This window comes from Chelonia mydas, chromosome 9, assembly GCF_015237465.2.
Source record: "Chelonia mydas isolate rCheMyd1 chromosome 9, rCheMyd1.pri.v2, whole genome shotgun sequence".
Taxonomy (NCBI): Eukaryota; Metazoa; Chordata; order Testudines; family Cheloniidae; genus Chelonia; species Chelonia mydas.
Genome location: NC_057855.1, coordinates 3,672,604 through 3,696,828, shown reverse-complemented (window position 1 = coordinate 3,696,828; position 24,225 = coordinate 3,672,604). Strand labels below are relative to the sequence as shown.

Genomic DNA, 24,225 nt, shown 5'->3' with positions numbered 1-24,225 from the left:
GGACTTGGTGTTTCCAAGACAGTGTTCGAGCATCCCCACTGGGCTAACAACGGCTGGACCTGGGTTTCACAGCTGTCTAACACATCCGTACTGCACTCCACATACTCTCTGGCTTGGCGCTGCGGCTTGACGCACGCCCACACTGCAAAATGACGGGGTTTGTACGCAAGTCACAGCAGGACTTGGGCTCTGACCAACCCCTGACCAGGGTCCTAGGACCCAGGTGCTAAGAGCTTCCTGACTTGAGTCAGACTGATTTGTGTGTGGCTGGAAAGGGGGCTGGAGTTCAAACCTGAGCCAAAGCCCACACTTAGGATACCCAAGGAGACCACACCGGTGGGAAGAGAGTCCTTTGCACTCTCCATCTGCCCGACTCATTCAACAGGCCTCAGCCACGCAGTGACGCATTGTAGTACAACAGGTCTTATTCAGTCAGCCTGAATCCCAAGGGCCTGATCTCCGCTTCTCTCTCTCTTCCATCCCCCGCCCCGTGGTTATTGCTCTGTGGTAAAAAATGAATGATGCAATTGGGTTTTCTTAAAAAAAAATCCATTTATTGAAAACATTGTTTAACACTTTATACAAGTCCCCCATGGAAAAAGTCTGTTCCCCTGCTCTGGGTCAGACCTGAATAAGTAAGAACTGCGCTCTGCTGCTGACAGATCCAGCCTGGGCTGCTGACTTGTCAAACCAGGGACTTCACAGGCAGTCACGCGACTCGTCTGGAAGCTGTAGGTGTGGGAGGGCTGCAGGACTGGGCCCAGCACTGACTTAAACCTGGAGCTGACCAATGGGCTGTACTATGCAGTGTTCCTTGGAGGACAGGTGGCTGTCAGATCAACCCTAGCTTGCAACAATCAAATAACCCACCAATACTTCTTACATATTTCAACCCCAGGGCTGCCCTATTCACACCAGAATGTCAAGCAATTTGACTGCCTCTGAACATATGCCAAATGATTAGCCCTGTATATAGAAGCCACCGGCTTCTTTCCTTTCAGACTGAGTTTGTGTTTCAGACTGAACTGCCTTGGCCCTTTTGGGAACATGGGAATTGCCAGGCTGGATCAGAGCAGGTCCACCTAGTCCAGTATTGTGTCTCGGACACTAGCCAGCACCAGCTGCTTCAGAGAAGGTGCATGAAGCTTTTCCCATGAGTTGCTTTCCTCAGATATGCCTGCTTGCAATCACTGCCAGGACATCAGGCTTCTGGATCTCTCTTTGGTGAGCCTGGATTCAAAACTTTGGGACTTGGAATATGGGCTGGATCCGTCTAGAGGAAAACAATCCAGGGTGAAAACGGCAGTGTCCTGAGCAAGGTGTATGTCTGTGTGAGCTATCCGAGGGGAATCTCTCAGGCACTGGCCTTGGGCTCAGTTTGGTTCGACGTATTTATGAATGACTTGGAAGAAGAGGCAAACCACATGCTAATTCATTGACGGGGGGATGCTAAGTCAGGGAGAGTTGCAAACAGCAGCGAGGCCAGAGAAGTAACAGAAAGAAATCCAGAGAGGTTAGGAGTAAGAGCAAGACTTTAAAAATGAATTAACCAACCTAGAAATTTGCAAGTTAATCCATCTGGGGAATAGTTAGCAGACAATTAAACTGAAGGCACCAGAAAGCAGACTACTCAGAAAGCAGCCATGCTGAAAGAAGACTACAGGTGATAGAGGACAGCATCTTGGACTGGCGTTTGCAGGGTGGTACTGAAACACAAATCAGTACCATTGTGTGCTGCATCTGCAGAGGCATCACGCCGTAGATTGACAAGGTGCTAATCCCTCCGTGCAAGACTGGAGAGAACGTACCTGGAATACAGTGAATAGTTCTTGCTGCCTCACTCCCAGAACTGACAGTTTGGGGACAGGGAAATTTAGAGAAGAAAATGACAAAAAGGCCAAGGCGATGGATTCTGAGAAGAGAAAGTACAACTCAGCTCAGAGTTGACGAAGGATGTGGGTGGTGGATTGGATGTAATATCTGGTAACTAATATTTGAAAGGAGCAAACTTCAAGGAGTAGAGGAGTTGTTTAAGGTAGTGTCCACTGGCATGTGTGTGTATGTGTGTGCATGCACATGCACACATCTGTTTGTGTGTAGTAGTAATGGGTAAGAGTAAAGGGTAACACTGAGCAAAGTCAGATTGAGGGTAAATACAATCAGAAAAAATCTGCAGCACACCTTTGGGGTTTGCTAATTTTTGTGATTCTCTAGTCTTTGGTGTGCTGATCTGTACATAGAAGAAAGAGGGATAAAATAGGAAGCCAGAGCAAAACCATAAGACCTTATGCGACCCTCTTAGAACAGGTACTGTGGGTCAGGTCTTTTCCCTCGGTCGGGAGATTTCTTCTAATACTACTTTTTCTATCACTTTGTATAGAAAAAAATATACACACCACACTGGACTCCAGCTTAATGGGATAAAGGGGCTGAATTGTTACCATCTAATTGGGTTTTTTTTTATATAAAGCACAAATATTTGTCTGAAAATCACTTTCCCTTTTTCCCCCAGTGAACTGCAGGATCAAGATTAACACAAGATTGGAGGCTGCACCTTTCCAATGAGAATATCTACGAACAAGGCTAGTCTTCCTCTTTGGGATGGGAGAGAAAGGAAGATTCATGTCCAGTAATGAAGAGGATTATAAAAATATACACATTTGCTGTAATAAAAGGAAGGCAGTATGCAGAAGGTCCGAACTCCGCTCCGATCTGGTCTCCGCATCCTCTCTTTAATGAGCTTTGTCGCCAACGCAGGTAGCTCTTCCCCGTCTCGATTATACATAATCCTTTCCTGCTGAGGGGGCACTCTTTGGGTAGGCGCGGGTGGGTGGGTAGGAAATTTCTCTTCGTGGACAGGAGCAGCAGAGGAAGGCGCCTCCCAAAATGGTGAGAGAAGCTGCTGCCCAGCCAATGAAGAGGGCCTGTCCGAATTCAAATCTGGGGAGAAATAGTAAATAGTAATAAATATAAAAAAATCCTAGGGTCAAAGGCAAAAAAGACCCCCAACAAACTCTGGCCAGAGAGCCAACCAACATGCAGCACAATCCTTGTTCAGTAGAGCAACATTGCCAGTCCTAAAAATATGGAGTCAGGCTCCCCAAAATCACGAGATTGGCTAAAAAATCATGCAATTTAAAAATAGAAAACACGTTGAGCTCCTTTTCCTTGCCTTCTGGTTTCTGAGCCTGTTGGTCACATCTGGGTCACAGTTTCAAGCCTTTCTTTTCTCCCACAAGGGCTAGAAACTTACTCTTTTTATAAAGAAAGTGAAAGCCAAGATTCTCACCTAATCACATGCCTCCAGGAGCTTGGGCTTTAAGAAAAACACCAACTATCAGGAGACTTGAAACCATGCGAGTTGGCAGCTCTGTGAACTAATTTTGAGTACCTAGGTCCCCACTGGGTTTATGGGTTTCCCCCCATGACTAGAATGTCTGTGAAAGTCACACTCCCGTGATTTCATACATCAGAGCTCAAACTGTCATCCATCCTCGATATTCAAGGGATGCCCTTTTGCTACCCAGTGGCAATTCAGGTAGAAATATTCATGAGGCTGTGTTCTATTTAAAGTACTGTAGAGCAGGTGGGGGTTATTTAATGTCATGCGCTAAGCTGGAGTTTAAGTATAATCAAAGAAATGAAAGAACAGAGCAGGTGCAAGTCAGCAACAAAACCTAGGAGTCATAAGTAGCAGAACCACATTTTGTGGACAAAGTACGAGGGTGTCTCATAGTAATGGCGCAGAACAGTTCTGTTTACAATGGAAATACCCTCGTGTTTGGGACCATTATAATGTAGCAATTTCTTAAATAAGAGATGAGATATTAGGTCTTCCAAACAGGTGATAATAAATCTTTATATCACCGCAAACCATCCCGTAGTTTATCTATGCCCAATATTTGATTTACTTCGTTAGGGTCCAGGGGGTGTTGTTTATTTAGCCTCCCTCTGATTTCTCCCCTTTGAGTTACATTAATGCTAAAGCTGGTTGGAAAATGACGGGGGGAAGGGGAAGGAATCATGACACATTTTGTTTCTCTTTTTCATGGATTTTTTTGTTGTTGTGGAAAATTTTCCAACTAGCTCTTACCGACTCTTCTGGAAACAAAGATGCCATCGGTATGCGAAGGGTTAGTGACCCCCCCCCCCGCCCCAAATAAAAGCAATATGTTTATTAAAAGAAAAGGAGTACTTGTGGCACATCTGAACGGACACAAATCAGAGGTCAAGAATTATAACATTCATAAACCAGTCGGAGAACACTTCAATCTCTCTGGTCACTCGATTTCTGATCTAAAAGTGGCTATTCTTCAACAAAAAAACTTCGAAAACAGACTCCAATGAGAGACTGCTGAATTGGAATTAATTTGCAAATTGGATACAATTAACTTAGGCTTGAATAGAGACTGGGAGTGGTTGAGTCATTATACAAAGTAAAACTATTTCCCCTTGTTTATTCATTCCCCCCCCGCCCCCACTGTTCCTCAGGCGTTCTTGTTAACTCCTGGAAATGTGCTGGAAATGGCCCACCTTGATTATCACTTCAAAAGGTTTTCTCTCCCCCCACCCCACTCTCCTGCTGGTAATAGCTCATCTTAAGTGATCACTCTCCTTACAATGTGTACGATAAACACATTTTTCATGGTCTGTGTGTATATAAATCTCCTCACTGTATTTTCCACTTTATGCATCCCATGAAGTGGGCTGTAGCTCACAAAAGCTTATGCTCAAATAAATTGGTTAGTCTCTAAGGTGCCACAAGGACTCTTTTCTTTTTGCGAATACAGACTAAACACGGCTGCTACTCTGAAATGTGTTTATGGACTGGCTTATCGTTGGTACCATGTGTGGTATTACTATAAATATGTTGCTCTTTGTTAGTGCCTTTCATTTGAGGATCTCAAAGTGTTTCCCAAACATTCATTTTTTAAGCTTCACAACTACATTGGGTTATTTCTCACATTTTACAGATAGACAAACTGGGCACAGAAAGAGGATCAAAGCACTGCTCCAGATCACACAGCAAACACAGTGATGGAGCTAGGAATAGAACGCCAGACTCTTATTTCACTGGCCTGTGTTCTAAACACTGGGCACTACTCCCTCCGAATTACAAGCATTAATTGTGTTTGTACTGCACCTAGCACAGTAGAGTCCTAGCCCATGACTAGGGCGTCTAGGCACTACAATAATACAAATGATAATAATTACTTGTCACAGTTAACTCACAGGAATGGCGTACAGTCCAATTCTGCAAGGCTTAACCAAAAGATAAAAGTAAAGAAGACAGTGTAATGACACCAACTTAAATTTTCCTTCGCTCTTACCCATGCAATCCCTGTGATGCCACTAACAGGGCACTATTTACACCAGTGGTGTGTATGGCACAATGGTAAAATCTGTATCTGACTCTCTTTTTTCAAATGCTAACCAGTTCAAAATAGAGTTAAAAAAGTAAAATCGCTGGCATGGAGACGGGGTTTTGTGGTGAAAATATAGACATAAAATTGACCCCATCATCTGATTTCAAAGTGCAATTTATCACAAAAGACTTTGTGAATGAGTTACGTTTCACTGTTAACTACAAATTACCAATCTTGCCTCTCTGGTTCATCACTCAGTTTTGGCCATTTGTTTGGCACAGCAAAACAGATTAGAAGAATCCAGATCACCTTCTCTATGCCCAGAAAATACGGTGTACAGCAAAGTAGCTTAAAACATCAGTTTGCAAAACCTATGGACGCTTGTTAGAAATAATTGGCAGCAGCGAGGTTATAAGCATCACAGAAATGCACATCAAAGGCGAAAAGCTTCTGTGTGGCATTGTTGGAATACTGAAAGAGTCGTTCTCGAGACTCATTGTTCTGACGTTTATAGCCTACTGTGCTAGAAGCCGCAACGCTAGTGCTGGCTCTGCCCCTCACCTGCTGTGCAACCGTGGGCATGTCACTGTTCTTTGCCTCAGTTTCCCCATATGTAAAATGAGGTAATGATACTGGCTCTGCTTCGTAAAGCACTTGGAGGTCTATAGCCAAAGAGCCCCATGTAAGAGCCACACTGAATATATTTCTTTCATGGCAAAAATTGTAAAACCCTATAATTTTAGCTTAACATCAAGGGACACACCATTTTAATCGACATTAAAAGTTGTTTTAAATTTAAAATTAAAAAATTGATATTAAAAATTATGAGGAAAGTGTTGTTCCTTGACCTTAGCAAAGCTTTTCACACGGTCTCCCACAGTATTCTTGCCAGCAAGTTAAAGAAATATGGGCTGGATGAATGGACTATAAGGTGGATAGAAAGCTGGCTAGATTGTCGGGCTCAATGGGTAGTGATCAATGGCTCCATGTCTAGTTGGCAGCCGGTATCAAGTGGAGTGTCCCAAGGGTCGGTCCTGGGGCCGGTTTTGTTCAATAGCTTCATAAATGATCTGGAGGATGGTGTGGATTGCACCCTCAGCAAGTTTGCGGATGACACTAAACTGGGAGGAGTGGTAGATACGCTGGAGGGTAGGGATAGGATACAGAGGGACCTCGACAAATTGGAGGATTGGGCCAAAAGAAATCTGATGAGGTTCAACAAGGACAAGTGCAGAGTCCTGCACTTAGGATGGAAGAATCCAATGCACCGCTACAGACTAGGGACCGAATGGCTCGGCAGCAGTTCTGCAGAAAAGGACCTAGGGGTTACAGTGGACGAGAAGTTGGATATGAGTCAACAGTGTGCCCTTGTTGCCAAGAAGGCCAATGGCATTTTGGACTGTATAAGTAGGGGCATTGCCAGCAGATCGAGGGACGTGATCGTTCCCCTCTATTCAACATTGGTGAGGCCTCATCTGGAGTACTGTGTCCAATTTAGGGCCCCACACTACAAGAAGGATGTGGAAAAATTAGAAAGAGTCCAGCGGAGGGCAACAAAAATGATTAGTGGACTGGAGCACATGATTTATGAGGAGAGGCTGAGGGAACTGGGATTATTTAGTTTGCGGAAGAGAAGAATGAGGGGGGATTTGATAGCTGCTTTCAACTACCTGAAAGGGGGTTCCAAAGAGGATGGCTCTAGGCTGTTCTCAGTGGTAGCAGATGACAGAACAAGGAGTAATGGTCTCAAGTTGCAGTGGGGGAGGTTTAGGTTGGATATTAGGAAAAAAATTTTCACTAGGAGGGTGGTGAAACACTGGAATGCGTTACCTAGGGAGGTGGTGGAATCTCCTTCCCTAGAAGTTTTTAAGGTCAGGCTTGACAAAGCCCTGGCTGGGATGATTTAGTCGGGGATCGGTCCTGCTTTGAGCAGGTGGTTGGACTAGATGACCTCCTGAGGTCCCTTCCAACCCTGATATTCTATGATTCTATGATTCTATGAAATCAATACTCACTTTACCAAAAAAAAAAAAAAATGCTTACAATCATTTAATGCTGTTTCACTATTTGTTCACATACGGTGCTCATGCCTGGCCTTCCCATGCTGCTCAGTGGGTTGCAGCTAGATCCCAGCTAGGTGAGAGGAGGGTCCTGGCATGCAAAAGGGGTTTGTGGTACAGCAGGAGAGGAGAAACCATGGTTTCAAACAACTTAAAAAGCTGTACACCACTACACTGGGCCTGGACGGAGCCAAATACCTAAACATTCATGGAGGAGGCTTACTCAGTAGAAGGCAGGTTGGAGTGAGAGAGACCAAGGGCTTGGTTCGCCATTGAACCATGTGTTGGCATGGATAGCTGTGCAGAGCGAGTGAACAGCGCTACCATTCCAGTTGGATAGCATTTTGCCCTCACTTTGCACAGGTGTCAAAGTGCAGGGCTGTGGGCAGCTGGGCCCCACGACCTTTTATGAGAGTCACAGAAATTACGGCTGATGTCAACATGCCGCTCTAGGCCTTGCTCTTGCAACAGGATCTGCATGGGCATCAGGATCCAGTCACGCGGCTCCGGTCGCATTAGTCACATTTAACCCTTCTAACACGAGTCATAGGACAATCACCCAAGTCTCACAGGGGCTGGGAAACTCCTTCAAGCAAACCCTGGCAGGGCACCAGTAATCATGATAGCCCACTCTTGCTCCCACTGAAATCAATGGCAAAATTCCCATTGAGTGAGATGGGTCAGGCCCTGCACTGCAATGCTCATTTGCCTTATGGTACAGTGTCATTATGCAAGACTGACTGTTACCTGGTGTTGACGGGGGTGAAAGGGTTGTAGAAGTCCTGAGCCACTCGATGTCCATACCACGATGTGGCCACCAAGACGGCAAAACCTGCCAGTGAAATTCAGACAATTAAATGGCTGGTTAGTTAATAGGGAAGCCTCCAAAGAGATGACATGGTCACAGCAAAGATTAGTACATTGAGGAACTGCAATCCTGAGAGGTCCTGAGCACCCACAACTCAAAGCCAAATTGTTACTTGAAGCCACAGGGCGGCACTGGATGGGAGATATGGGTGAGGGGCCAGTGCCATGGACCCCACTCTGGTTAATTCAGCACCCTTGCACCCGGGACAGCTGCCATCTGGTCCCTTTGGTGGCAAAACCCTGGCATCTCAGCACTCTTGGGACTTTTCAACCCATGGCACAGCATGCCAGGACACTAGAGAATGGGGCCAGCCCAGCTAGTTAGTGTAATCCTTTGAACAACGGAAATTTTGGAAAAGGCCAACCAAATGAATGACTGGCCCTAGGACATGCAATGTGTGTCTGCAGTTTCCAAAGGGTTAATACGTAAAGGCAACAATTATTTCCAGATGTTCCAGCACAACTAACCAGTAAAATCACTTTATACTCTCCTCTCACCCAAAATACCCGATTGCAAAATAAATCCTATCCAGAAATGGACACCGGTAGGTGTGTTTGGTCTTTGAAATGTTACCAACCTGCAATAAGGAAGATCACGCCGCCAAAGACAGCCATCCGCATCTTCTTCACCTCGTCATCCTCCATGCATTTCATGCATTTCATGCCAGTCACAGCAACAAATATGGCAATGAGTCCCAGGAGTATGCCAGCCACCATCAGTGCCCGGGTAGCCTGCAGACTGCCTGCAAGGACAAACATAGCATTGTGTTGGGTTAGAGTTACCATGAGGTTATCAGTGTGTTGGAAAGAACCCAAGGCACACATTGAAACACAAAAGAACCCAAGGCACATGTTGAAACACAAGTTATTGGGCTTAATATAGAGGTAATGGTGAAGTTCTGTGGCCTCTGTTAGGTACTACTGTCTGGCCTTAAACTCTCTGAAGAACTGTCATGCATCAACTCGATCGTATAAAGTGGTGGACACACAAAACTTCTTCTGAAGTCAATTGACAGTTCAGAGAGCTCAGCTCCTTGCAGGATTTGATCTTCAACAACTTTTGTTCCCTAACCATTTTAATTCCAATTACAAAAGAATACATTTGCTAGTTATCAAAGGAAATAAGTTCGGTTTTAGGCTCCGATCTGGCAAAACCTTTAAACACATGCATAACTGCAATCAGTGGGAACTCTTTAGTGTTCAGCACTTCTGAAACTCAGACCTCTAATTTAAGTGTCTCAGAGCTTGTCTCTACGGTGCAGCCGCGCGCACTGAGGGGCGGGAGTATGAATTCTAACATGGACCAAAAATATAAAGTCATTTCTCTTAAATATAAAGATGACATAAAAATTGGTGGAATGGTAAATAATGATAGGGACAGGTCAGTTGCACCGACCCATCTGTATCACGTGGTAAGGTGGGCTCATCTGAACAACATACATTTTAATACAGCCAAGTGCAAGGTCTAGGAACAAAGAACAGAGGTCACACAAGATGGGGAATGCTACCATGACCCAGAGCAGAACGTAAGGGTAGGGAACTAAATGAACACGGGCTGTTCATGGGCTGTATGATTCTGTAGCGAAGAGGCCAAATAAGAGGCTTTGATGCATAAGCAGGGGAATATCAAGTAGGAGCAGTGAGGAAATATTACTTCTGTATTCAGCATTTGTGGGACCATTATTGGAATGCTCTGTCCAGTTATGGCATCGACACTCAGAAAAAGACGCTGAAAAATCGGGAAGTGTTCAGAAAAGAGCTAGAAGAATGGTTTGAGATCTGGGAAACCTGCCTGACTGTGAGATGTCTGCAGCTCAATCTATTTGGTTTATCCAAGAGAAGGATAAGAGGTGACTTGATCATGGCCTACAAGTACTTACGTGGGAAAGAGATTTCGGAGAGTGGATGGCTCAAAGCATAATGAGATCTAGTGCTTAGGAGCTGAATAAAGGCTACCTGCTATGCTGACACTTGTCAGAAGGGACCAGAATAGGGCCTTTCTATAACTCACTGGTCAGTACGTGAAACATTTCCACCTGTGCCAGATCTACAGAGGTTATGAGTCTGTTACACACCCATCTGTAGAGCCTGGCTCTTCATCTCAGCTGTAGGGATTCATGCTCTTAGCTCTGGAGGTCCCTGGCTCAAACTATGGCATTGACCAGGATGGCAGCAAACTCACATCTATTCTATGTAGATTCTTAAACCATGCTCTTCACTGTAATAACCAAATCCTCCATAGCTTCATGCTGCTCCTGCAGCAGGAGGATTCTTTCCTAGCCAATCATAGCCCCTGCAGGGCAAGTGTCCAAATCTGGCTGATGGAGTTTCCCATCAGGAAGCCCTTAGCCTGCACCTGGAGCAGTTAAAGACACACCAGGAGCAGATCTATTGAGGAAGAAGGTGCTATTTTGACACCGTTTATTTTTGAATTCCAGCTGCTCTTTAATCATCATTACACCGATCCCTTTCCCAGCCATTCTGGGTCCTTCCCTTTGTCTTTTTATAGAGTCTTTGGAAGATTCCTTCCTTAAAAGCCAGGGAGAGTTGGCCCTGACTAGCCCATCGGCAACAAGGGTTCAGTATTGTTGCATGAGGACAGAAAGGCACCAATATCTTAAGGCAAGTCAGGACCAGTCTCTGTGTAAATGTTCAACTTCTTAATGGTGTAGGAGTAGGTTGTGCCATGCAGTGAAAAAGCAAACAGATCCAGATCAGTGGGAACCGACACACCGTGCACAAGAAAAAAAATCTCTGGTCTCTTAGGGGATTTTCACTTTCAGAGTGTTAGGGCTTGGCTGGCTTGTGTTTCCCTGCCTTTCCTTAAGAGGGAAATTGCCCATCAAAGCAACACAGATGTTTTTCACTGAGTTTCCTTTGTGTCACCACTGGTCATGGCTTGCAAGCTAAGGATGCAAGTCTCCTCTTGCTTACAGCAGTGTAAACCCAGGGTGACTCCAATGACATCAATGGAAGTTCACGGGTGTAAGGGAAATCAGAATCAGGCTTTAAATGTGTATTATTATGCTATTAAACAAGCAGAAAAATTCATCATCTGGCTCAGTGATCAAGCATGGGTGATTTCAAACCAAAAGAATATTTTGTAACACTGTTGCTATTGGTCACTTTTTTGTATTTGTCAAGTTATGTTGAATCATTTTTAAACTAATATTTGTCAATGGAATAGAGCTTAAAAAGACGGACACAAACATCAGCTTGCATTAGGATACTCATTCCGCAATAGTATCCAAGACCCCACACATGTTTCATGCTAAATTTTGCAACATGTCAGCAGCTTTGCAATGGCCAATAGCTGAGTGTATAAACTGTGATTTTCTTTGTACGTGAGGAAAGGCTGTTTGTCAGATGTACTGTGACCATATGTCACATACAACACGTCAGGTCTATTGTGCATAATTTAGGCTCATTCTGATTGTGAAAGAGATGACCCTAAAGGGAGAGAGGTTTTGAAAGCAATGAAAGTGTTTTGCAAGAGGTTCAGAACTGCGGGACGTAATCTAAATATTGGGCAACTAGGAGTAAAAGCCCAGTTACTTGACACAAGGGGTAATAAATATAGGAAATAAGTTACAGGGTGAGGTATTTGACAGAGAGGAGCTAAAATGACTTTAGAAGACACTGAAGGTAATTTTAGTACTAATCACAGTTACAGCATTTACTTCTGCAAACCTTAGCTGATTATCCCCATGAGATCCCTGCAGAACTGGTAAACCAGGATCACCCTCCAAACTTCACAGATGGGAAACCAGAGAATCACAAGATTTTCCAAAGCCCCACAATAAATCAGTAAGAGAACATGGGGTTAGATGTCAAGGGCACGTGATACCTAGTCAGCGGTTCATTCCCCTAGACCACACAGCTGCCATAGCTGGGGGAAAAAGAGGATCAAGGCATTTAGTAAAGGAGGTGGCTGCTGGGACTAGGTTCAGGATTGTCTGGCTGAACGGACCCAAAGAGTTTTCTGTTGGTCATCAATTATCTGATAAATGAGGAAGGAGCAGAGTGCTTTTACCTGGTCTCTACCTAAAGATCACATTTGATAACGACACTTGCCCATGAATCTGACAGAGCTCCATAGGAAAAGCTGCTGGTAAGGGTCAGAGTTAAGGTTCATGAGTTTGACTTTTCAGCATTTAGGATTTTTGAACTAAAAACTTGCTATTTCTTAGCTTTATTGTTATTTTGTTCTGAACAGCATTTACAATTTTAGTTCTGTCTTAACGAAGGGTGTGCGTGAGAGAGAGAGAACATGGAGGTGGGTTGAGGTTTTTCGTTCATATGTTTGTGTTTGCCTGTGAATATCAATACTGCAGGGGGTCTGTTCTCCTCCCCTCAGATCCCTCCTGCCAAAGTGTCCTGAGGCTATTTCATGGAGCTCCACCATGTGCCCAAGGAAAGGGCTTTCCCCTCTATTTCAATGCGTGTTCCCCCCAGCAATGGGCAAAATCTTAACCACAAAGAAAGACCTTCAAGCCATTATCTCCAGTTCTTTCCATGGAGAATTTCTCAGGGACATACTCCGTTTGTTTCATTTTGCTCCAGTGACTTGAATTGGTTAAACCGTTTGTTCCCCGTCTCCTTCTCTGCAAAATCTGCTAATCTTAGCTGAGGTTCAAAATTGAGTCCATGGGGACCATCTGCCTTGTGGCGAACCTGGGCAATTATCTAGCATCTCTGGATCTGCAAAGTGTTTACTCACATGGGCCTGTTGGGTAGCACGGCCTATTCGTATAGATTGCATTTATTTGTAGTTTAGTTGAATCTCCCCAAATCTTGAAAAAAAAAATTCCGAAATTGCCTTGGATATTGCAAAGGGCAACAATATACTGCAATAGATGATACTGGGGGGAGTTAACTGGTTGGGTACCAGATGGATCAGTGTTAGATCTAGCCTTGTTTAACATCTTCCCAATCTGGAAGAGGGAGTAGTATTACCAGTGAAGCTCCCAGATGATACTAAACTAGAAGGAGTTGCCTGGCGAGCTTAGAAGCATGGGCAGAAAACAACAAAATGAGATTTCATTTGAAAAAAAAAAAAAGTACAATGACCCATGTGGGGGGGGGGGGGGATAGAATTCAAACCCCGCTGCTCAGTGGGAGGGAATAACCAGGGCAGCAGTAACAGCTGAAAGAGATGTGGTCTGATTGTGATGACACCCACTTGTCATTCAAACCCCTCCTTAATACATGCTTCTGGCTCTGTCTCTCTACCTGTCACTCTCTGTGATTGTGCCTTCCTCCCTTTTGCAGAGTACATTGATAGTGGTTAATTACCACACGGGTGTGTAGCTACCCTATAACCAAGGTGACAGCTCAATACAGGATTATCTAAATCTGCACACACTTGAGAAGTTAGAGAACAGAGGCCAGTGACAGTCCGTGATGACTAGTCTTCTAGGACACATGTTCTGTTTACTAGAGAAATAAGGGATTGTTTCTCCATCCCTTGCTCATGCAAATAGTTCCTCTGAAGTCAATGGAGGTGCAGCTGCTCAGAACCTGTGAAAAACAGGCCACTTTTACTTAAGAGCCCAACTAAGGATTTAGGAGCCTAACCACAGGCACCCTTGTTTGAAAACATTGACCTTACCCAGCTGTCCACCAAGAACTGGACTGATACCAAACCACAGCCATCAGATGGCACCAGGATTTGGTCTCTACTATCCATTGTTTACTCAGAAGTGAAGGGCTTTTGTTGCCGTTTAGTAATAACGAACCAGCTCTGCAAACATCTCCTAGTGATGGGAGATAATAAGTAAGTATAGGACTGGGTCTTAAGACTACTGCTGGAAAGGGTTACCTTTAAAATATTGTAACTTCGTGCAAATGCTAGAGGTGCTCTCGCTGAATTTAAAATGTGAAAAGCAACATCCTTTACAAAATATGCCAACTCTCTGCTGCAGGGAATTTGATTTTGTCTGTGGCCATAGATTAGGACATATGAACTACACGATGCACAATTTTATCGACGGCCTAGATAAGATTTTTCCATGGCTATCAGTGGCTGGCAGAGAAATAATCATATGAAGTGGTGTGACAGCAGAAAGGTTTCACTGGAGTAAGTGTGGGATTTCTTTTAGACCTCACATTTCAGCCTGGATTTTGTTAATGCCACATGTTAAATAAAAGCTATGTTAGGGAAGTGACTGGCACTCATTTTGTAAACCCTGCACTTTTCCCTTTCGCGGCTCTGTGTGTGCGCACACACATTTATCTTGTGCTGGTTCTCCACACAACCAGCTCCATCCTTGATGGGTTGCTGATCAGCTGACGTGTCTGCATATTTTTAGCTAGAATAGTTTTCTGACAATAACTGGTCAGTTCCCTGCTACCAGGCCCTACAAGGCTTATGCAGCCCAGGGATGGCAGAGTGCAGGTGAAACTGACAAGTGCTACACTGCTCCCTATTCTTATGAGAACAGTAACTACTCATGAGTCACAAACAGCCCATGAAGTATGGGAAACATGTTACTCAAGCTACTCCAAACAGCTCGGTCAGGAGTGTTCACTTCCTATTGGGGTTCGACAGAAGCCAGAGCTACCCACCAATGCCAAACCTTCAAGAATGATTCACTCAGCGAGGCCCGTCTTACCTGCCTTGCTGTTGTGCCATTGTACCCGTGCTGGTGACGATGAACTTTCTCCTTTCCTTTTATTATTGCCTTTCAAGGGATGCTTAGGAAAAACAACCCCCCAGTTTTAAGATTAGACAAAAGCCTCTCTTTGTGACAAGATCAGTCTACAGGGAGGATCCTCAGAGGCAAGCAGGTTAAAAAATGAGAGGGATTTTGTCTTATGCTGAATAAACATCTAACGTACGGCAAAACACTAAAAAATGATTCACCCAGGTAAAAGGGATGGGTGCTGAACTCCGATCAAAAGGGTCTTTGATAAAGGATCCAGACTGGCAACTCAGGCCAATGAAATTCTCTGTCTCAGATCCCACAAACTTTTGGTGGTAGCAGTGGAAGCTTTACCCAGGCTGCCCCACTGGATGTGCGTGCATAACCTAACAACTCCAGTCAGAAGAATACCACCTCTAGTAATGATGAGGTACTTAAATATCCAGGGCACATATAGTTTTGGACTCTGCTTGCTGAAAAGGAATGATTAATGACGGTGATTTTTGTTGTGACTACACTTTATCTCAGCCAAAAGGCCGAGAAGCGATGTGATGCAGACACCTGTCCACTAGCAACCACAAAGATCACCAGATGAAGAAATGTGCGACGCGTGAGCGACGTCTGCTCACACTGATCTGGGCCAAAACTGAGTGAGTGAGCCGGAAGCAAAATGCTAGGCAAGCCTCTTACCCGGCTGGAGCCAGCCGCCCCTCCAACCTCTGAAAAGTCCATTCCTAAATTTGACATTGTGCTATGAAAAGCACTCTAGAAAAGGGTGAGGAGAGCCTCTGGGCTGGGGGCTAGTTAGCGACTGAAAGGTGAAGGCTGGCAATTCCACCAGGTGTGTTCAATACAGACAGAGATAAGGACAGTGATCAGCATGCACTGCTTTATACTGTGCCTGCCCTGAAGCAGGGGAGAAGGTAGGAATGCCCGCTGTAATCGCTCAGTGACAGCATCAGAGAAAGCCTCCCTCCTGAACCAGCCCATCCACGCCGCCCTTTTCTGAGGCCAAACTCTCACCTGGCTTGGTGGCGATTCAGGAGAGACATTTCCTCCATAAAACCTGGAAACTGTTCCCCACCTGCAGGCTTAAGAACACTGAGCACGTAACCTCTACAGCCACGTAGGAGACGGTTCCTATGGCAGGTTCTGCTGTCAAGCCAATACTTTGTGACAGAGATTTCAGCCCACTCTGCTGCAGCCGCACCGCCCACAGGTGGCCTCAGTGGGATTCCGTCTGGCTCTTCATCTCCTCAACGCAATGTGCAAACATTAACCAGTCCCCACAGCAACCACGCTATCCCCATTTTACAGAGGGGGGAAATGAGACACACCGGGGCAAATTAAGCCCTAACCACAGGAAAGCACAAATCCCATTGAGCTGCACCTGCTTATTCCATAGCTAAAGATAACGGAGAGGTGGGTGACTTGTCTAACTCCATCCAGCACGCTGGTGTTAGCGCTAGGATTAGAACCCGGCTGCTTCTGCTACTAGTCTTAGGATCAGTCCTGCAGCTCCCCCAGTCAAGTATCATGGTGCGGCACTTGTGACCTGACAGTGAAAACTTCCCCCCGCTCCACCAGGGAACAGCCTCAGCGAGGATGCAGGAAGGGAGGGGTTCACACGGGAATAACGTTGCTGGGCCCGGAAAGCATGCAAGCCCTTGTTTATTTTCTAGGATGGGGCGGGGAATCCACCCGGCTTCAGCAATTAAGCAGCCGCCGAGTCTCCACTTGCCTGAAGTGCGGTGCCTTTCCCAGCGGCAACACCCCACAGGGGGTGATGGATGGCTTGGACGGGAACAGTCCCGACAAGACCCCGGAGGAGGAGCTCTGCTTTGAGAGAGCGAGAGAGTGCGTAGGTGCGGCCGAGAACTGGCAGGTGACGGTGCCAGGTGTCCCACTTCATGGATGCTCTGGGCTGATTCTCCCAGCTCTGACCCACGTGCAGAGCAGGGCTCACTCCGCCGAAGGCAAGGGGGCTACTTGAGAATAAAACTGCCACAGGCGAGAAGCGGCTCCGGCCCTTGACCTCTAGAGTGCCATCTTGGCAGCAGAGGAGCCCTGCCTATCTCACTGGGAGCTGGGCACGGCGACCCATGGGGGGTACGGGTTGGAACAGCTTGGGGGCTGCCCAGCAATGTTCAATGGACCCTGCCTCATTGCCAAGCTTATCTTCAGCCACAGGCTGGCCTGTATGTGCGGGGAGGGTGGAAAGTGCGCTCTTCCTTCTCCAGCAGAGTCCAGCATGCACCGAACAGGTGAAAGGACCTTATGGCTAGATCCTGCTCTCCTCATTCAGGAGAAAATCCCAATGATGTAGAGGACTCTGGGGGGCAAGAGGAGTTTCCCTGCAGTATGGCCCATAGGGCCGCCCGTTATAGGTTTATCATGTGATCGAATGACCCTGAGGGCTCAGCCCTGGGCCCTGGCACTGCAAAGCATCAGCATCCCCCACTGTCACAGAAGAACCATTGTTTGCAGAGCAGTAATCATCAGTTAGTTACAAATAACTGGGCCGGATCCTGTGGTCGTCACTCAGCTTGTAAGGAGCCATTACTCAGGCGATGCGTGTACTCTAAATTAAATCCTCCTGCAAAATCGATGGGTTAAATCCAAGCTAGTTCTTTCAGGGAAATCTAATCTTTCCAGGAGTCTGTAAAATCCCCAAACCCCACTAGCCTCCCCTGTCCCCAGGGAGCTAAATATAAAGGGTCGGAGGCCTCATCTATGCACAAACCAAACCAAACCAAACATTGATTTGAATACGGATTTTGGTGACACCGGCCCAAGGTTGGTGTGTAGCCGCTCCCCGATTCTCCACTGCCCCACACCCAGGGGAGCCATTTAGAGCTAGAATAGTGTCCTGCACCCACTTGCCCATCTGACTGACAGCACATTTACCCACGATGCACAGCAGTAAACGACTGTACAATATGCACCGTATGGTGTGGGGTGGGGGGGTGAGGGCAGGGGAAAGCTGAGTCCACAACGGACGGTGGATACCAGTAATTAGGGTGGGTCACTGCAAGCCTGAGTGTCCAATGGCAGCACCCGGGGAGCGAGGTGGTGACTGACTGAGTCCAATAAACCTGCACTAGCATTTCTAACGATCCCTTTATAGAGTCTCTGTGGAAACCTGCATGCGGGCTCCTGGCCAAGGTGACAAGCCGGCATTGTTATTATGGTGTTTCACAGGGTTAATCACAGCTGGAAAGGAACGTAAGGAGCCCTACAGGGCCGGATCCAAAGCCGCTGACGTCAATGGGAGCCTTTCCATGGTTTTCAATGGGCGGGGGGTAAAGGGGTCAGTATAAAGGAGTTGCTGTAGCCATGTTGGTCACAGGGTACGAGTGAGACAAGGCAGGTGAGGTAATATCTGTGATTGGACCGACTTCTGTTGGTGGAGTTGGTCCAGTCGAAGATATTACCTCACCTGCCTTGTGTCTTTCGGGATTACAGGAGGCCATTAGGCTAGTCCTTAGGAATTTATTTTTCCTTCTTCAGGTTTTAAGGCAAATGACAGCAAGGGAGCAAGGCAACCACAGGCCCTGACCTTCCAGGCCCTTCTATAGGCGCATGGCTTTATGCGAGGGAATAGGCCCCTTGAATTCAACAGCCTTGGCTTCCTTAGGAAAGGTGTGTCCTTAACGCCGGTTAGCTACGCTGCAATCAGAGGTGACCATAAACTATACAGCCGAGCTTGCAGCGAAGGCGCGGCAGCATGGGCTAGCCCCGGGAGCAACTACCCAGGGTCCCCAAGCAGGGTTATCCAGCCCTTGCTGCTGCCCGCGTTGTCTTTGCTGCTATTGTTGATCAAGCTAGCGAGAACGAAGCCTTGGGGCAGGTCTCTGACCTGTGCTATGCAGGCGGTCAGATCACAATGGTCCCTTCTGGCCTTGGAATCTACGACTCATTCAAGCTAGCTCCGGTGTGTGTATACGTGAGGCAGGCACATCTCTGACGGCAGTGTAGATAGACCCAGGGTAAAATCCTAAGTGAAGACTTGTTATCACAAGTGAGCCGGTCAGGGTAAACCCTAGGCTCTCCCGTAGTCTGTGGGTTGGCCTGCTAACTCCTGGGGAAACTACCAACTACTCTGGTCTTCATTAGGATCTTACCTCCTTGTAGCTAACTCCAGTTTAGAGCTAGCTAGTGAAGAAGCATCCCATGGGGCTAATCATGGGTGTAAAATCACACACCTATGTACTTGTTTTGTAGGATCGGGGTCATGATAGTTAAGTGTCCAAAGGAACGGGTACTCGCTCATAAGGAGAGCATCATGGATTATATTTTAAGCACCAGTGGTTGCATTGGTGCTGTAGAATAGAGGTTCTCAACCAGGGGTCCGGAGCCCCCTGGGGGGCTGCAAGCAGGTTTCAGGGGGACCACCAAGGAGGGCCAGCATTAGACTTGCTGGGGCCCAGAGTAGAAAGCTGAAGCCCCACCGCATGGGGTTGAAGCCTGGGGTCCTGTGCCCCGCCACCCAGGGCGGAAGCCAAAGCCTGAGCAATGTAGCTTTGTGGGGGCCCCTGCGGCACGGGGCCTCAGGCAACTGCCCTGCTTGCTGCCCCCTAAAGCCGGGCCTGGCTTTTCTATGCAGAAAACGTGTTACTGTGTCACATGGGGGAGGGAGGGCTCAGAAAGAAAAAGGGTGAGAGCCTCTGCTGTGGAAGAAAATAAGCTCTGCTCACACAATCGAATGGCCTGATTTTGCCCGGTTTCCGCGGGGCAGCCGTGTGAGTCTGAATCAGCAAAATCAACAAGGAGTCCTTGTGACACCTGTTTATTTGGGCGAGAAGATGTTCTTGTCAACTGTTGGAAATGGGCCACGTCCACCCTGATTGAACTGGCCTCGTTAGCACGACAAAAAGTAATTTTCCCTCTGTTGATATTCATCCCCTTCTTGTCAACTGTTGGGAATGGGCCACGTCCACCCTAACTGAATTGGCCTCGTTAGCGCTGACCTCCACTTAATAAGACAACTCCCATCTTGTCATGTGCTGTGTGTTTATATCTCCCTACTTTTTTCCACTCCATGCATCTGATGAAGTGGGTTCAAGCCCACGAAAGCTTATGCCCAAATAAATGTGCTAGTCTTTAAGGTGCCACAAGGACCCCTCGTTGTTTTTGATCTTGCTAGCAACTGGAGATTTTCTATTGACTTCATCGGGAGCAGGATCTGGTCCTAAAAGAATGTTTTCTGCACAAAGAATAAGAATCACATCGGACTAATGACTCGACTAAGTTTTGTCCCCAATTCACAGAAGTGTGTGCGGCAGCTCTGGTAGTTTCTGTAGCCGATGATGAGTTGTGGGAACAGACAGAAGTGCTCAGATTACTGCAGTTTCCCCCCTCCCCTGTGAAAAGTTTAGGCTGGAAACATTTTGCATAAAGGGGCAAAGGTTGGAAAGTATCACCTGTTAGCAAAACAACACGAGGCCGTTTGTCAGCCGATTATATAAACAGATCCACTCACCTCCAGCTAATCAAAGGGGTGGGGCTGCAGGATTTCACCCTCTTTTCCAGACAAATCTCTCTCCAGCCCTCAGGCCTTAGGGAGATAGAACTCAGGGTAAGATCTTGTTTATGCTACAAATTTAGTTTGACCCAGGTACAGTCACTCAGGGGTATGAAAAATCCACACCCCTACGGGCCGTAGCTATGCAGACCTAAGCCCTGGGGTAGATGCGGCTAGGCTGATGGAAGATACTTCCATCCACCTGGCTACAGCCACTCAGGGAGACAGAGCTCCTACAGTGAAAGAAAAACCCTTTTCATTGCTCCAGTCTTCGCAGGCTTGTCTACACTTAAAAAGTTAGAGCAACCTAGCTATGTCAGTCAGGGGTGTGAAAAACCCTGCCCTGGGTCAGCGCAGCTAACTGCCAGTGTAGACGCAGCTATGTCACCAGAGGAATGTTCCCGTTGACGGAGCTGGCCTTGTTCGGGGAGCTAGTGTTCCGATACTGATGGAAAAACCGGTTTCAGAGTAGCAGCCGTGTTAGTCTGTATTTGCAAAAAGAAAAGGAGTACTTGTGGCATCTTAGAGACTAACCAATTTATTTGAGCATAAGCTTTCGTGAGCTACAGCTCGCTTCATCGGATGCAATTTGTTAGTCTCTAAGGTGCCACAAGTACTCCTTTTCTTGATGGAAAAACCCTTTCCATTAGTGTAGGCTGCATCTGTACTGCGTGGTTTCAGTGTGTCACAGCTTCGGGGCCATAGCTATGGGTCTGTAGCCCCTGTAGCACAGACAAGCCCTTAGTCAGTGGGAGTTTTTCCTGAAAAGAGGGACCCTGGATCAGCCTGTATTTCATCAGGAGAGCTGTGGTCTACACTTAAAATTTAGACGGATCTAGCTACAGCACTCTGGGGTAGTGAAACTGACAAAGCTCCAGGGTAGCCCTAACTTCATTGAGAGTGGAGGGTGCTCAGTGCTTCCCAGGAGGGGCTCAGCTCTCTGCTGACTCAGGCCCCAATGGAGGGGTAAGGACAGACACAAGGATGTGACCACAAGTGATTGCATCTGAAAGGATTAAGAAACTGTTTTCCTCTGAACATTCCCAGGGGATCACACCCCTCTCTGCCATCACATAAACTCAGGCTGTTTACAGGGAGAAATTTGTAACTGACACAGAATGTTCTGTTCATGGTTAGAAGAACTTTAGAGTCAGATTCTGATTTTCAGCCATGCGGGTGTAAATCCAGTGTAATGGGGCTGCTCCAGATTTATAGCTCTGAGGGATTCAGCCTTGCATGCATCCGATGAAGTGAGCTGTAGCTCACGAAAGCTTATGCTCAAATAAATTGGTTAGTCTCTAAGGTGCCACAAGTCCTCCTTTTCTTTTTGTGAATACAGACTAACACGACTGCTACTCTGAAATCAGCCTTTAGTGTGTCTCCTCACACGTTATCTTAGCTGCTTAGAGAATTGATAGCATTCAATTGATGTAGGGAGTTTTTAAAGCTCCTTTTCCTAGATTGCTATAAATAGGAAACTCCCTGCATGAAGAACACTATAAACAACAGTAAAACTTGAGCAGATTCCTCCAGAGCTTCGAATTCCTTCCTCCCCCACCTTGGCTCATCACTAATTCCCTCTTGCTGAATTTTTCGGTATGAAGCAGTTGTTTTCCAAAGCGCTGATCTCTCTGTTCTTGGCACGTTTCACTCACTGAGCTCATTCATTAATTATTGCTTTTCCACCTCCTGTTTCTGACTCCTTTGTCAAAGTCCGGGACACAGACCCAGTTCTACCAGCCCTCTCTCCTGAGCTATGCGATTGCTTAGACTCCAAAGGAACTGCTCAAAGCCACAGTAGAAATCAAGGTGTCCTGTAGAATCTGCAGGAAATGGGCTATTTTGCCCCTCAGAACCAAACCAAAACTCGGATTACTCATAAGAGGAAGGAATCAGCAATCCTGAACTCTTTACAGATTCATATTAGATACTTATGAAAAAAAAATTGTTTCTTTTACACATTGATCTTCTGACAACTAACCCAAACTATGAAAAATTAAAATCCAAGTAGGAAAAGGCAGCGAATCATGGTGGCAGATTCTCCCTTCACTTCCCCCTGTCTTCCAAAATAGATTAGTTAAAGCATCATAAGACACCAGGTAAATTGAAAAAAGAACGCACATGCGTGGACTGAAGGCAGCTTATGCTGAAAAAAACTAGTTCTACTGAAAAAAAAAACCTTTCGCATGTAGACCAGGCCTTATCTGGAGTAACACTGTGAATCTGACTGAAGCAATTCTGTAGTTACTATCATGTGAGAAGAGAATCAGACCCATTGAGACATACAATTGTGTGGGAAAGACCTATCTGCACCTTCAGTGGCACCAGCTCAATCTTATCTACCACAATGAAAACAAAATACAAGAAGTGTTTGTGTCTCCTGGCAATGCTTCCCCTGGCCAGAGTGAAAACATAGAACCAACCGGCATAAGAACAGTGCAGTTCACAACCCTCCAGTTGCTACTTACCCTCCAGTTTGAGCAGGGAGTCATACACCTTGCACTGCATCTGCCCCGTGCTCTGCATGACACAGGACATCCAGAGTCCCTCATAGATAGCTTGAGCTGTCACAATGTTGTCCCCAGCATAAGAGGACATTTTCCACTGGGGCAGGGCTGCGCTGATGATGATGCCGATCCAGCCTATGGAAGCAAGCACGAATCCCAGCAGCTGCAGACCTCCGCTGGCCATCTCTGCGCCAAACAAGGCTATTGCTTGCAGATAGCTTTCAAAGTCTCCAAAGGGTCCCTGGATATTAAACTGAGCTGCCCAGGACCCCGAATGCTGCAATTGATCTGCCTGCTTCCCACCTAGTAAGAGTAACAGCAATGTGAATAACCTACAAACAGCCTTTCCTTTCCTTCAGTTCTTTTATAATCCAGGAGCAAGAGGCATCCGTGGTGCTGGCTGAGAAAGCACCTGAATGAAGGGCAGAGCATGTCTGGATCGCAATTTAAAGTACAGTCTTCGGGTCGCCCCCTAGTGGTTTCACCTGACTTCCCAGCTCGCAGGAGAAACTTCTGATTCCTCTGGAATTATTAAGAATTCAAGCATGGTTTCCCCTCCTGTCGTGTGAACATGTGACTTTTATGACGTATTTCAGTGGGAAAACAGGTGATTTTCTCCAGCACCTTGCTCCCCTGTTCAATCAGCTTGTTTAATGTGCGCGTATTGATACAGCTCGTGAACCAATGGGTGCAGAGTGTGGATGATAGATACTGTTGTTTCACACTCCACCTTGTTCGCTGCGCACCTGTGGTTTTCGAACACAGCAACAGCGGTGGCTGAGAGGATGACTAATGCCGACCAAAGCAATGAAACATCTAAATAATCTCACGGTGATACTGGCTGCTGCTAGCGCACCTTCCATATGAGGCTCTCAAAGCGCTTTGTCGGCATTGGTCAATAAAGGCGCACCGCTCTGGGGCCGGCATTGTGATCCACGTTCTAGAGATCAAGGTGGATTTACAGGCAGAAAAACTCAACATATGACTATGGTTTGCATTAGGCACTAAAAGTAACAGAATCTCCTGAGGGCCCCACAAATGCAGGCCAGACTGAGGCAGCAGGGGCTAGAAGAGTGAACTTAGGAGCCAAAAAGGGCTGAGTTCTAGTCCCGACACTGACTCCCTGAGCAGCCTTGGGTCAGTCACTTTGCCTGCCTGTGCCTCAGCCCCTCCCCGTCCCCCCACTGCCATGCAATGAAGTAGGGAGGAACTGGAGGCGGGGACTGCATCTGAGCTGTATTTGGAAACCATCTGGAG

General features: G+C 46.5%; 1 protein-coding gene across 1 annotated transcript; it reads right to left on the bottom strand.

The window, feature by feature from the left end:
• Positions 1–2,263: 2,263 nt before the first annotated feature.
• On the bottom strand, positions 2,264–23,404 carry CLDN1 (claudin 1). The gene is made up of 4 exons (XM_027820300.3): positions 22,930–23,404; positions 8,872–9,036; positions 8,174–8,258; positions 2,264–2,940 (listed from the first exon to the last, which is right to left on the bottom strand). The coding sequence occupies exons 1-4, from the start codon at positions 23,150–23,152 to the stop codon at positions 2,778–2,780; spliced, it is 636 nt and encodes a 211-aa protein (XP_027676101.2). The 5' UTR covers positions 23,153–23,404; the 3' UTR covers positions 2,264–2,777.
• Between the last annotated feature and the right edge of the window lie 821 nt (positions 23,405–24,225).

What these genes read in the sequence shown, in the direction of transcription:
- CLDN1 (XM_027820300.3), bottom strand. Translation starts at nt 23,152, where the DNA reads ATGGCCAGCGGAGGTCTGCAGCTGCTGGGATTCGTGCTTGCTTCCATA. An exon ending in CGTGATCTTCCTTATTGCAG is followed by an intron (nt 8,259 to 8,871) that starts GTTGGTAACATT and finishes TTTCACTGGCAG; the next exon opens with GTTTTGCCGTCTTGGTGGCC. An exon ending in TTCACCCCCGTCAACACCAG is followed by an intron (nt 2,941 to 8,173) that starts GTAACAGTCAGT and finishes ATTTCTCCCCAG; the next exon opens with ATTTGAATTCGGACAGGCCC.